The sequence below is a fragment of the Xenopus tropicalis genome, chromosome 2 (genome assembly GCF_000004195.4).
Source record: "Xenopus tropicalis strain Nigerian chromosome 2, UCB_Xtro_10.0, whole genome shotgun sequence".
NCBI classification, from domain to species: Eukaryota; Metazoa; Chordata; class Amphibia; order Anura; family Pipidae; genus Xenopus; species Xenopus tropicalis.
Window position 1 is genome coordinate 112155418 of NC_030678.2, and position 14981 is coordinate 112170398.

Consider the following 14981-nt stretch of genomic DNA (forward strand, 5'->3'; position numbering starts at 1 on the left):
GAGGCATGTGAAAGTTTGTATGTCATTTCCCCAAACAATGATCTTTCTAATGTAAAATGGCACTGGTGTTAGACATGCTGAAAGCTATTCAGCAAATTGTAAATAAAGCTTTTGTTTTGCCCTGAGGTTCCACAATTAGGAACCAGATGGTACCAGATATATTTTATCCACGCTTTATGATTCTACACTGAAAGAACAACTGAGCTTTTCTATGCTTATTGCCCACCTCCTTACTGTTCTAGCTAAAGGCAGGTGGTATTTTATAGTATATGGACTGCCTGAGAATTCTATAGTCTTCTTTGTATAAGATCTTTAAAATGCAAATATCTTGTGTATGAGACTACCCAATATCTGGAGAAGGTTGAAAAACATTGGATTTACATTACTGGCAGCTTAAATATAAAAATAAATCAAACGAGGAAGGGATTTAAAGACCAACATAAATAATAAGCCATGGTGGCAATAACTGTAAACATCACAAGTATAAATAAATCCGATTATGAACTAGAAAGGGAAGTTTGAGAACAAACTTCATGTTGGTTTGAAAAACCTGAAGTCACTGAATGAAATCTAATCTGTTTTTGGCTTCACTCAGTTTTTCTAACCTTGGACCACAGTTATATAGTAAAACCACTGTGCAAAGTTTGGAAACCCTGGTTTTAATAGTGTCTGAATGGCAGCAATTTAAATTTCCCTACTGAAAGTCAATGAGTGATATCTGACAAACAGTGGGCACCCTGGCATAAATAGTGTGAGAATGACAGCATTTTAAATTTAAACCAATGAAATTCAATGGATGAAATCTGATTGGCTGTTACTGGCCCAGCCCACTTTTCCTGTTTTTGAACTACAGCCCCCAGTGAGCAACTTTGCAAAGTTTGGGGACCCAGGAATAAAAATTGTTGGACTGACAGCATTTTACATTTCACCATTGAAATGTGATTGGCTGTTGGCGGCTCCGCCCACTTTTTCTAAGTTTGAACTGCAAATACCCAGTGACTAACTTTGCAAAGTTTAACAACCCTGGCATTAATACTTAAATAATGGCATCAGTTTAAATATAAACTAATGAAATTAATGGGTGGAAACGGATTGGCTGTTGGTGGCTCCACCCACTTTTCCTAACCTTTAACCTTAGTCCTACAGTAACCAACTGTGAAAAGTTTGGAAACACTGGCAATAAACTTGTGAGAATGACAGCAGTTAAAATTTCCTTTGGGGACCCTGGCATAAATAGTATAAGAATGGCTTAATTTTAAATTTCAACCCAAAAAATCTAATAGAAGAAATCTGATTGGCTGTTGGTGGCTCCACCCACTTTCCCAAACCTAAACATGCTGTCTCCAGTGAAGAGTTTGGGTACCCTGGTATTATTACTGTCAGAATAGCAGCAGATTGAATTTCCCCATTATAAGTCAACAGGTAAAATCTGATTAGCTGTTGGTGGCACCACCCACTTTTTCTAACCTTGAAGCACATTTATCTAATGACTAACTCTGCAATGTTTGGGGACCTTAGTATTAATATATAAAGAATGGCAGCAGTTTGAATTTGAACCAATGGAAGTCTATAGGTGAAATTGGATTTGCTGTTGTTGGCTCCGCCCACTTTTCTAAATTTGGGATATAGTCACCCAGCAACAAACTGTGCAAAGTTTGGGAACCCTGGCATTAAACCAATAAAATTAAATAGGTGAAATCTGATTGGCTATTGATTGATGTCGTAGCTCCTCCCACTTTGGGTCATCCAACTAATGTCGCTGTTTCATGGATCACCCCATGATTATGTTATTCAAGTTTGGGGAGAGTAGCTTCAAAGCTGTAAGAGTGGCAGCAGTATGAAAATCTTCCCTGTGAAAGACGGGGGGGGGGATCACTTAGAAAAAAAAGCACAAGTAACCTGCTCCGCTATAGGATGAAGAAGTGTGGAGAATCTGAATGTTGTACCCCTAAAACTATTGGAAGAGTAGCGTTTAGAAAATGGGGGGTGCTAAGAATAAGAAGAAAAAGAAGAACTAGAAAGGGAAGTTTCAGAACAAACTTCATGTTGGTTTAAAAAACATGAAGTCACTGAATGAAATCTGATCTGTTGTTGGCTCCACTCAGTTTTTCTAACCTTGGATCACAGTTATATTGTAAAAACCACTGTGCAAAGTTTAGGGACCCTGGTTTTAATAGTGTCTGAATGGCAGCAGGTTGAATTTCCCCATTGAAAATCAATAGTTAAAATCTGATTGACTGTTGGTGGCTCCACCCACTTTTCCTAATCCTGAACCGTATTGGCTATTGCCATTTTCTAAACTTGATACGTAGTCACCCAGTGACAAACTGTGCAAAGTTTGGGGACCCTGACATTAAAAATTTGAGAATGGCAGCAGTTAAAATTTCCCCACTGAAAACAATGAAAGAAATGTGATTGGCTTTTGGCGGCCCCGCCCACATTTTCTAACTCTGAGTACGTAGTCACCCAGTGACTGACTGTGCAAAATTTGGGAACCCTGGCATCAAACCAATAAAATTCAATAGGTGAAATCTGGTTGGCTGTTGGTGGCTCCATCCCCTTTTTTTAAACTAAAACTGCAGTCCCCTAGTGACCAACTGTGAAAAGTTTGGGGTTAATACTGTGAGAATGGCAGCAGGTTGAATTTCCCCATTGAAAGTCAATAGGTAAAATCTGATCGGCTGTTGGTGGCTCCGCCCACTTTTTCTTGCCTTGAACCACAGTTACCTGGTGCCAAACTCTGCAAAGTTTGGGGACCTTTGTGTTCTGTGAGAATGGCAGCAGACTGAATTTCCCCCAAGTCAATAGGTAAAATCTGATTGGCTGTTCACAGGTCTGCCCACTTTTGAGCACTTTTGAGCAACAATCCTCATATTTTCATTCAGGCTGACCCCATGCCTATGTGATTCAAGTCAAAGGTTGAAATTAGATTGGCTGTTGTTGGCCCCTCCCATTTTGGGTCATCCTACAAATGTTGCTGTTTCATTCGGAGTGACCCCATGATCATTTTATTCAAGTTTGGGGGCTGTAGCTTCAAAGCTGTAAGAGTGGCAGCAGTTTGAAAATCTTCCCTGTCAATGGGAAAATTGGGGTGTTCGGAGCGGCGCCACAAAAAGATGGGGGGCAGGATCGCTTAGAAAAGCACAAGCAACCTGCTCCGCTAAAGGGCGAAGAAGTGTGGAGAGTTTGGGTGTTGTACCCCTTAAACTGTAGGAGAAGTAGCGTTTAGAAAATGGGGGGGGGGGGGTGCTAAGAATAATAATAACTAGAAAGGGAAGTTTGAGAACAAACTTCATGTTGGGTTGAAGTCACTGAATGTGCCCTGCCCACTTTCGCTGACCTTGGACCACAGTTATACAGCAAAACCCACTGTGCAAAGTTTGGGGACCCTGGTTTTAATAGTGTCTGAAAGGCAGCAACTTAAATTTCCCCAACGAAAGTCAACAAGTGACATCTGATTGGCAGTTGGTGGCTCCACCTCCTTTTTCTAACCTGGAACTGCAGTTACCCAGTGACTACTCTGCAAAGTTTAGGGACCCTAGGATTAATGGTTAAAGAATGGCAGCAGTTAAAATTTAAACCAATAAAAGTCAATAGGTGAATTGTGATTGGTGGGTGTGCCCCCTTTTTCTAACCTTGAGTCGAAGGCACCCAGTGACAAACAGTGGGCACCCTGGCATAAATAGTGTGAGAATGACAGCATTTTAAATTTAAACCAATAAAATTCAATGGATGAAATCTGATTGGCTGTTAGTGGCCCAACCCACTTTTCCTATTTTTGAACTGCAGTCCCCCAGTGACCAACTTTGCAAATTTTGGGGGCTCAGGCATAAAAATTGTGAGACTGACAGCATTTTACACTTCCCCATTGAAAGTAAATAGGTGAAATGTTATTGGCTGTTGGTGGCTCTGCCCACTTTTTTTTCTAATTTTGAACGGCAAATACCCAGTGACTAACTCTGGAAACTTTAACAACCCTGGAATAAAATTTTAAATAATGGCATCAGTTTAAATATAAACCAATGAAATCTAATGGGTGGAAATGGATTTGCTGTTGGTGGCTCCTTCCACTTGTTCTAACCCTGAATATGTAGTCATCCAGAGATCGACTGTGCAAAGTTTGGGAACCCTGACATAAATAGTGTGAGAAAAGCAGCATTTTAAATTTAAACCAAAAAAAACAATAGGTGAAGTCTGATTGGCTGTTGGTGGCTCCACCCACTTTTTAAAACCTAAAAATGCAGTCCCCTAGTATGTTGGGTTGAATGGCAGCAGGTTGAATTTCCCCATTTAAAATCAATAGGTAAAATCTGATTGGCTGTTGGTGGCTCCACCCACTTCCAAAAATACAAAAAAACTTAAATGCGTAGTCACCCAGTGTCTTACTATGCAAAGTTTGGGAACCCTGGCAACAAACCAATAAAAATCAATAGGTGAAATCTGATTGGTTGTTGGTGGCTCCGCCAACTAAAACTGCAGTCCCCTAGTGACCAACTGTGAAAAGTTTGGGGACCCTGGTGTTAATTCTGTGAGAATGGCAGCAGATTGAATTTCCCCATTGAAAGTCAATAGGTAAACTCTGATTGGCTGTTATTGACTCCGCCCACTTTTTCTTATCTTGAACCTCAGTTACCTTGTGCCTAACCCTGCAAAGTTTGGGGACCCTGGTGTCATTACTGTGAGAATGGCAGCAGGTTGGATTTCCGCCAAGTCAATAGGTAAAATCTGATTGGCTGTTCACAGCTCCGCCCACTTTTGGGCATCCAACAATCATCATATTTTCATTCAGGCTGACCCCATGACTATGTGATTCAAGTTTGGGGAGTGTAGCCTCAAAGCTGTAAGACTGGCATCAGTTTAAATTTTCCCATAATAGTCAATGGGTAAAACTTGATTGGCTGTTGTTGGCCCCTCCCACTTTGCGGTTTTAAAAAACAAACAAACTTGAATGTGTAGTCACCCAGTAACTGACTGTGCAAACTTTGGGAACTCTGGCATCAAACCAATAAAAATCAATCGGTGAAATTTGATTGGCTGTTGGTGGATCCGTCCACTTTTCAAATCTAAAACTGCAGTCCCCTAGTGACCAAGTGTAAAAAGTTTGGGGACCCTGGTGTTAATACTGTGAGAATGGCAGCAGGTTGAATTTCCACCAAATCAATAGGTAAAATCTGATTGGCTGTTCACAGCTCCGCCCACTTTTGGGCATCCAGCAATCATCATATTTAAATTCAGGCTGACCCCATGACTATGTGATTGAAGTTTGGGGAGTGTGGCCTCAAAGCTGTAAGATTGGCAGCAGTTTCAATTTCTGCATTAAAGTCAATGGGTGAAATTTGATTGGCTGTTGTTGGCCCCTCCCACTTTGGGTCATCCAACATATGTCGCTTTTTTATTCGGGGTGACACTATTATTATTATGTTATTCAAGTGGGGGGGTGCAGCTTCAAAGCTCTAAGTGCGGCAGCAGTTTGAAAATTTTCCCACACAAACAACCTGCTCCGCTATAGGGCGAAGACGTGTGGGGAGTTTGGGTGTTGTACCCCTAAAACTGTAGGAGGAGTAGCGTTTAGAAAATGGGGGGCGCTAAGAATAAGAAGAAGAAGCAGAAGAAGAAGCGGAAGAAGAAGAAGCGGAAGAAGAAGAAGCGGAAGAAGAAGAAGCGGAAGAATAAGCCAAAGTCGAAGAACAGTATGTTGGGGTTTTCAACCCAACACAATAAGAAAAAGTGGAAGAATAAGCTGAAGTCGAAGAACAGTATGTTGGGTTTTATAACTCAACATAATAAAAAAAAACTATTGTGCAACTGGAGACCGGTAAACTGAAATACTGCAACAAGCAGAGCTCCAAAGGTTGCATGTCATACCATAACCTTATGAAAAATTAGATATTAGGTACTGAGAATTGTCTCTGCTTAAACACACATAGAGACTATTATCAGTAAATGATCAGCATTTTCTTTTAGTAACCACGACAAGTAGCTGCTTCTAGTAGCTCTGAGTGTCTTCAACCTTAGGGCTCTGGCACACGGGGAGATTAGTCGCCCGCGACAAATCTCCCTTGACGCGGGCGACTAATCTCCACGAAATGCCATCCCACTGGAGAGAATGTAAATCACCGGTGGGATGGCATACGCGGCGCCGCTATTTCCCCAAAATCACGGAAGTTGCCTTGAGAGGAAACTTCCACAATTTCAGGGAAATCGCAGCGCTGCGTATGCCATCCCACCGCCGATTTACTTTCTCTCCGGTGGGATGGCATTCAGGGAGATTAGTTGCCCGCGACAAGGGAGATGTTGTGTGTGCCAAAGCCCTTACTGTTTAAATGACTTTTTAATAGACTTAAGGTATTGAGATGCAAATTATGGAAATACCCCTTATCCAGAAAAAAGTCCATTCTGAATAATGGGTCCCATACCTTTACATCCTAATTTGTTCATTAAAGGAGACATATTGGATAAATGGGGAAACCCTAATTTTGTAGGCAATTATGAATAATATATGGTGCTGAAAATTAATCCTATCTGTAAAAATGGCCCCTTTATTGGAGCTCCCTATAGATCCTATCAGTTTTCTGTGTTTGATATGAAGGGTGGGTGTGTCCTAATGGTCTCTCCCAGAAGCACAGTAGGAGGGGGGAGAGCCAATCACAGCCCTGCACTCGCACAAGCAAAGACAGGCTTCATTTCCCTATTAGGTCAGCCTAGCTGCTGATTGGTTCCTATCCTACAGAGCACTGTACTGAGTGCCACCGGCTCCCCTGCACATCCAGAGGATTCAGCCAGCAGATAGTGAAACAGATGGGCGGGACAGTCTGAAACACAACTTTTTTAAGCACAATCCTTCTATATCTAGAGGAGTATAATTCACTGGTACATTCATAATTTTTATAGCATATGTCTCCTTTAAGCGAGCAGGCAACAAATTCAATATGTGTGGCAACATCAGTAACACCTTATTTAGGGAACACTACAATGCCTGCTGGGTTCTTCTCTAGAAGCCCAGCTTCTGCCAGACCAACAGCTGTGAACAGACAGAGCTGGTCACACAATTACTTTCACTGTGATTGCCACTAGAAATGGAAAAATGTATCTGTGGGGAGGAGGGTGAAATGTTTCTTTAGAGAGATCATCAACAGAAGGTTTCCCACTGGGAAACAAGTTTCTCTCTTTTTGGGGAAGCTAAAACTCGTTAAAATGTCTTTATTGTCTGCACAGGATTACTTTGCTCATAGTAAATTCTCACCAATATAATTATTTATACAAGCAGTTCCAACAATCATTATTGTGTATTTAATTCACTTTCTTCTGTAAGTCAATTACAGTGATTTACTTGGTTATCGATAGTACACGCAGTGTGCAATATGTATATAATTATAATCTAAAAGACACACAATCTAGCCATTTTGTCACATTTCATTTTTATTTAAGCATAGAAAGGGTTAAAAATCAGGTGACACATAATGCCAGGGGAAACCTAGTTTATGTACAATTCCCTTGAGCCATTATATGTTCTGAACTGACAGTGTATAATCTTTCAGTATAACTTTCTCTGTCCATAACTGCAAGCTCTCAATAAAATTAATATTACCGAGCCTTGTAGCATAATTACATCATTTGTAATTATATGGCTAGAAAGCAAATTAGTGATGTGCAGGTCGACTAAAACCCGACCCAAACCTACCCGCTCCCAGCCCGAATCCTACTCGACGCAGCTTGTCCCCTCTATTTATAGACCCGACAATGACGTCACAATAGGGGCGAGGGCAGGTGTGTTCCTATAAATCAGAGAGCTAGCAGCCAGCAGAGAGCTGGAAGCTGGGCCGACCCGCAATTGTTTTGCTGAGGTAGGCCGGAACCCGTCTGACCCAGGTATCAGGGCAGCACGCACATCACTACAACAAATATTGAAAATGATCATCAGCTTTTAGTTCATTCTTAAGTTGGCCATACACAAGCAGATTTAAGCTGCCCTTTTCAGATCAATTTGTCAGCTTTTCTGATTGTATATGGGGCCCCTCTGATGGGCCTATCCAACCGGTATCTGGCTGAAAATTGGCCACATGTCAATTGGGCAGGTTTTAATTCTGGTTGGATTGAGTACCTATTCAGCTGGTTAATAAGATCCTCACCCCGACAGCCTGTATCCCAGTATCCCTAGGGCCAAATGATCAGATAAGCCTGAACTGACCACTTTAGGTGGCCACATTGGGGAAAGATCCGCTCATTTGACAAGATCTGCTCGAGTCCCTGATCTGGACAACAACATGGTGGGTCAAACTGAGCTGACCCAATCATCTTGGATCATACATTCTAATGCAGTCCCTGATGGGATTTTCAAGCCTGCCCAATAGATTTCTGGATAATTTTTGGACAGATATCAATCTGGCAAGCACTGGCAGCTTTTATTGACTTAAAGCAAAGATCTGATTGGTTGATATAGGTACCCTAACAATCTGTAAGGGTAATGTGGTAAATGTCTCAGTTGCAAGTGGTATAATAACCCACAGCAGCCAGATATTTGATGATCAGTAAATTCTACCTATTTATAAATCAGTTTAAAAACCATTGTATAAATGGACCACACCACCATCGGAATGCCATGCATTGCTGTATAAAATGTGTATTTATTTGAGATAGAACACACATATATATACAGTATATATTAGCTGTGCACCTAGCATGATATAATCCAGCACATCCTGTGCTGATCATAAAATTGCAAGACTTGATTTTGGGCCACCCAAAGCTGCAAACACTAGAAGAGAAACTCTGTTTAGATAGAATGTCAAACATTAAAAGAAAACTGTTTAGATAAAAATCACTGACAGGAATGTGAAACTACAGTCTTAAGACTGGGAATCATATCAGTGCTGTTTGGGTATTGTCAGCAGGTGGTGCCATCGCTAGCTCCTTTCTTTTCATTGTGTTGCAAATAAAAACAGCCTCAAGTGGGGGAGGAGACGCAACTCTTCTGAAAGTGCATAGCCCTGTGTGCAGTCCCCTGCCCTTTAGCTACCCCAGGGAGCAACTGAGCTGTACAGCTGCACGCAGCTGCACCACTTCTGCTGGATACACACGGTATTGCCCTGCGTGTGTGTGCCATCTGCTGTGTGTTATAAGCATTTCTTGGCACTGTACCTGCTGTACTTTGCCATGTAAAAAAGGCAAATTTTATATATTCTGTTCAGGTTAGTGTGCTCTAAATCTGTATCATATATACCAAGTTTCTGACTCATGAAATAGACTAATGTAGGCTAATGCTTTAAAAATGATTTCACGAGTCTGACTCTCCAGATCAGAATGTTGGTGTGTATGGCCTATAAACAATGATAAGTAATGCTTTATATAAAACAGTATAGTCTGCAACATGCAGCCCTTCCCAAATAAGAATGCTTACTCCAATACATGGCATGGACTTCAGTCGGTTTATTACGAAGCCTAGAAAAATGTCACATATCCAAATTTATTGCTAAGTAACCATTGCAGTTTGTATAATTTATATGTATCTGCCTTTTAAGGGTAAAATGACTTCACTGAACCTCATGCATGGGGTGTTTTTGTTTCTATGCCACTTTTTCTTGGGAAAGACAAAAGAGCAGAAAACAGCCCATGTTGATATCATTGTATTTTGTTAGTCAGACCTACCTGATTCCACAGATTGAAAGGTAACCAGTATTGTCTGCTTATATCCTTGAAGCCATTCCTCAACCCCCCTTAGGCTTACATTGTCATTCAGCCCCTGATGGATTCTGGGACTTTTGGATTCTTGAAGTCTCTCTGCTTTGCATAGTGTGTTGGTGTAGAGACTCTCTGTAAAGAATCCATTGTATGCCTTTTTAAAATATGACAAATATAGGGCAGAGTGCAATAGGACATTATTCGTATTTAAGAGCTTCTAAATGCTCAGTGTGCCTGGGACTGACAGACTGGCTTAATACTCTATTCTCTGTGGTAGTGATTTGTCTGGTTGCTAATCAGCCAGTTTGCTTAAGCTCTGTTTCACTCTCTTCTATGTCCCTGTGTGACAGCATCACATGCATAGTTGCACTGCTTGGTGCTGCAGCAACAAGTCTTCAAAAATAATCAGTCGAGACAGAACGCACTCTGGCGCAGCAGAACAGGTAAGTGACAGGTAGAGATCAAAGAAAAGATAAGGGCAGTTTTTAGTCTCAACTGGTAAAAATAAATCTAATAATATCTACATTCAGCTTAGTTTTGCAGTTCCATGTGCAAGGGACACTACCATTACCTCCCCCCCCCCCCCTTACCTTCGATGGAATTGCCTGAGTGCCCGGGGCAGTCGTGTTGGGTGCGCCAGCAATTTTCATTCAAAGTGATTGGGGGGGGGGGGGGGGGGGTGACATTGAGTATAGTGTACTCTGCGTACAGAGGTAAATATTTCATGAGACTATTTTGCCCTGCGTGCCGTTTCCTGTAACCCCTGTACTGGGATAACTGGATAATATACGCACGCAGTGCAATGTCCAAAGTACATTTTAGCTACAATGTTGAGCTGTTCTTTACAATTTCTAGCACAATAGTAAGCGCCTGCTAAGAAGTGTCCACCGCAACTTGTTCACGAATGTACCATTAAACCAAAAATGCGTCGATATTGTTGGCTACCAGGCAATGAAGGGGTTCAGTTCGTCTGGGCTCCGCTATCAGGCAATAATTAGACAGACTTGGTGTTGGCTATTAAGCAATGAAAGGGTGCCCTACCGTCACCGTGTGGGCGACCAAACAGTGTACGTACGAACTTGCTCGAGTGTTGCTATAACACCTTTTCTGTCGGTGGCTTTTACAGGTTCTCTAGCTGTGTATGTGTGTGCTGGAGCTGATATGGGCGGAGCTACAGGGGAGTAAGGGCACGCCCACTCTATTCAGCCCAGAACAGAAGCAGAGTGAAAGTACAGCAGAGCAATTTGGTTTATATAGGAAAGCCAATTAATTTTGAATGGCTGTAAATTTCAGATATTTTTTTAAGAACTGCATGATATTTTTCTGTTTCCACTCATGCTAGTGCTCCTTTAAGAGACTGCTGTTTTTTCTCTCTTCTTATGCCCGAGAGAGGCGTCTGCCTGCTCCCTGCACGCTCGGGGAGTGTGAAAGGCTTTTGTGCCGGAGCCAGGCTCATATAGGTGTGTCTGTATATGTGTGCAAACTTTTATCAAATGATTGGGAGGGAGTGAGGCAAAGCCAGTGACTCCCCCGCTGGGGCTGCTGCTGCTCTGGCTGTGAATGTTTTTCTCTCACACAGGAGCTACTGGAGGGATCTTGGCTCCACATCTCAGGCGCTACTAGAGCAAGGACGGACCTCTCTGTAGCTGGGTTTGTGCGCACAACATGAGGACGACATCTGCCCTGACAACCACGCTGCTTCTCACCTTCCTGGTTGCTGAGCCCTTGCATGGCAGTGAGTAAAGGGGCATGCCCTCCTCTTGGCACTTATCTCTGGTGTAGGGGGCAAGCACTTTAGGGGGGAGGTGCATGAATTACTTGCTGTACCCACACACTGCATGGCCTTGGGGTGGGCTCAGTCTCTGCACCATGGCCACTCACACTTTGCTTCCATTCAGGTGTGATGGCATAACTTGCAGAAGTGAGCCAAAGGGTTAAAAATGATGGCACCCAGTAGCATTTCTAGGTATTTCAGCAACTGGCCTACAGCTCCCAGATATTAATATGGGTTGTGTCTCCCTTCCCAGTGTGAGTTAGTGTCAGGGAAAGTTAGCAAGATATAGCTCAGCATTTTTACAAAATAAAAATCGAAATAATGATTTAGACTACATTTTTGGAATTTTTGAGAGATCAATATAGGAAACAAAAAGAAAAACTTACCCTAATTTAAAGGGCTGCAATTGTATATACCCATGGCTTCTTTCTGAGAAACCCAAGCAGGTATTTTTTGGGTGCCTTGAACTTTGGTTGTTTATTTGCTTTAAACAAAAATATAAAGATATTAAGTGCTTATTTTGGGCATGGGTAACCTACATTGAGCAAGCACTTACCTCCTGCAGGTGTCAGTGTGTGGTTTATTTACTAAACATAAATATCCATTGTCACATTACCTCCTGTATAAAAGAGAACACAGAGTACAGTGGGATTCCTGTTGCCTTTACAATACACCTCATAGCCCCCTTGGTTACCTAGAGGATTATGGGAGTAGCTAGAGGGGCTACAATCTACCCAAGCTTGTTGTAGGCTCACACACAACTTTTGTTACCATAACCTGTTATAGTGAGTCACAGTACTATATATATCTGTGACATAATCCCAAGGTTCATGCACTTTTACAGCAATAGTCCCCCGAATATGCAGCCAGTTGTTTCCCATCATCAGCATCTATGCGCTCTTTTAGTAATTGCTCCCTAGTGTACCATAAGCCACGTGCTTATTGAGAGTTATGGGAAGAGATCAGCTGGTCTCTTATTACTGCAGTTCCTCCTGAGATACACTCAGGAATCCAACGCCTACTGTGGCACTTTGTTATATAGGGATTTACAGGAGAGCAGTAATTGTAAGAAATAAGACAAGAAACAAGGTTTTGTTACAAATTATTGTGTATAATGCCACTAAAAAGTGAGCGCTATCTAAAATTGAAAGTCAGTTTTGTTTTTTGGGAAGGTGATATATTGTTCTGCCAGTTAATAGACAATTCTGCCCCATAAAATGGCACTCAGTACTGAATTATTGATTCTCTGTCTGGAAGGTCTAGACATTAGCTTTTATTTTAAAGAGGACTACTTTGATTCTTTTACATTAAAGTGCTGATGTGGTGATAAACCGATTACGATAGATGAAGATATTGAATTGTAGTATTGTATGGAAAGTTGTGCATTGATGGGGCTGATTATGTTTTCTTTCACATGGGACATATCTAGCCATCGTACTGTCTGCCAAAGATGCCTCCCAGTTCCTGCGTCAGAGGCAGCGGAGGGCAAACCATATATTCGAAGAGACCAAACAGGGGCACTTGGAAAGGGAGTGTGTGGAAGAGCAGTGCAGCAAAGAGGAAGCCAGAGAAGTCTTTGAAAATGACCCAGAAACCGTAAGTGCTTTTGTAATTCTATGCAGTCGGACTAGTAACTGCTACATGTTGTTGCTGGCTATAGGTAGATTTTAATTGTTTCTTGTGTGACAGATACCATGGGAGAGCAATGTTGTTTTCCATAGGAAACAAGACCAAACACATGTAGCAACTATATTGTTGTTTTTAGAACTGCAGGTGACATTTAAGTGACACTCGCTGTCAGCTCTAGGAAAGCCAAGTACTGATGTTTATTACTTGCTCATGGCCAACACTGAGTATCAAAAGCACCAGTCAATGCCATACATGGTCCGTTTCTAGCTGTCAATATTGACCCTTTATACCAATTCGGCAGCTTTTGTGCCTGTGTATGGGCAGGAATGACCGGCCTGTCCGATCAACATCTGTCCTGAAATCGGGCAGATATCGATCGGACAGGTTTGATTTTTCCACTGGATTGGGGACCGCACTGGCTCGTTGATGTGGTCCCGGAACCGACGGTGCCTATACCCACCATTCCAATTCGATAGTTTGGCCCCAGGGTCAAACAACCCAATTAGCCCACCCGTAGGTGGGGATATTGGGAGAAGATCTGCTCGCTTGGCGAGGTCGCCAAGTGAGTGGATCTTACTGTGTATGGCCACCTTAAGACAAGAGGATCTTTACCCAATGTAGGCACCAACACAATGGGCCAAATTAGGATGATCAGATCCTTTAACCCCCCAAAGCTAACAATGATAATGGGGGACCTAGGAAGGCATGACAATATTTTCTACACTGTCTGATAGAGATGTGGTAGATTTTCAGACAAATATTTGTAGGGTAGGCCATTGGGGTGGCCCCATGGTACTACTCCTTTAAAAAGAATTATATTATAGTGATTATGTCTATGACGCTCTTCAGCAAACTAGCGGCCATAAAATACCTTGAAGGGCCTCATCCAGCTTTGTACTAGAGTGTTAATAGTGGGAAATGCTAAGGCCTCGGTCATACATTGGTCACTTAAGTGTTTTCTGACCAAAATATTCTCCATGTGCACATTGACAGGCAGATTCTGAACGTGTCGCTGCACACATGTGGTGCCATAGTCCCACTGTGATGGCAGGTTAATGGACAATGTGCTGGCACTGTTTAAGTGACCATATGTTCCCTCCTGCCGCCTGGTCATCCATGTGTCCAAAGACAAAGCTTCTTTTGTGTGTCTGTTTTTTTTTTTTTTTTTTTTTTTCACTGATTTAGGGATGGAACAAGAGCACATTGCTGAATGCAGCATGGATGTACAAACAGTTATTTAAACCTTATGACTATTCACTTAATGTGTGTATATGCACACTTGTACACATTTTTCACATGAAATATCTCCCTTGAATGCAGCCCTCTAATTCTGTATTGACCCATAACTGGGCGCCTAGGCTGGAGCAATACTGAATAGTGCAGGAGCCTGTTCCAAATAGGAGACTTGCCAGAATAGCCAACTGTGTGGGACAAATAGCTGCATAAAACATTCAATAAGTACAAGTATGTGTGTGGATGTACATTTTTGATGTTAATCGATTTTCCAGCAGATATCGCTTGGGTAGGCCTATCGGCATGCCCCATACACAGCCAAATAAGCTGCCAACTTAGGGCAAAGACACACGGAGCTACTTAGTAGCAGCTACTTGTTACAGCTAAAAAATAGGCAATGCTGATCATTTACTGGTAATTGTCTCTACATGTGTTTTAGCAGAGGCAATTCCCAGTATTGTTTATGGCAGGGTATTTTCTAGTGTTTAAGAATTATGGCAAATATCTGCTACTACAGTGCTGTCCAACTTCTACGGTGCCGAGGGCCGGAATTTCTCTAGCATACATGGTGGAGGGCCGCTAATGGAAGCCAGTTTTGACCACTCCCCTTTTTGAAACCACACCCACTTCAAACCACACCTATTTTATCACAATGGTGGTAGCACAG

General features: G+C 42.1%; 1 protein-coding gene across 4 annotated transcripts in view; it reads left to right on the top strand.

Annotated features, from left to right (window-relative positions):
- The first annotated feature begins 8981 nt into the window (after window positions 1-8981).
- gas6 (growth arrest specific 6) overlaps window positions 8982-14981 on the top strand; it is a 41182-nt gene continuing 35182 nt past the window's right edge. Inside the window, exons 1-4 of one of the 4 annotated variants that reach the window (XM_012956916.3) lie at window positions 8982-9078; window positions 10029-10121; window positions 11258-11413; window positions 12882-13048. In XM_012956916.3, coding sequence (XP_012812370.1) covers window positions 11344-11413; window positions 12882-13048 — 237 coding nt within the window. In that variant the 5' untranslated portion in view covers window positions 8982-9078; window positions 10029-10121; window positions 11258-11343. 4 annotated transcript variants of the gene reach the window in all.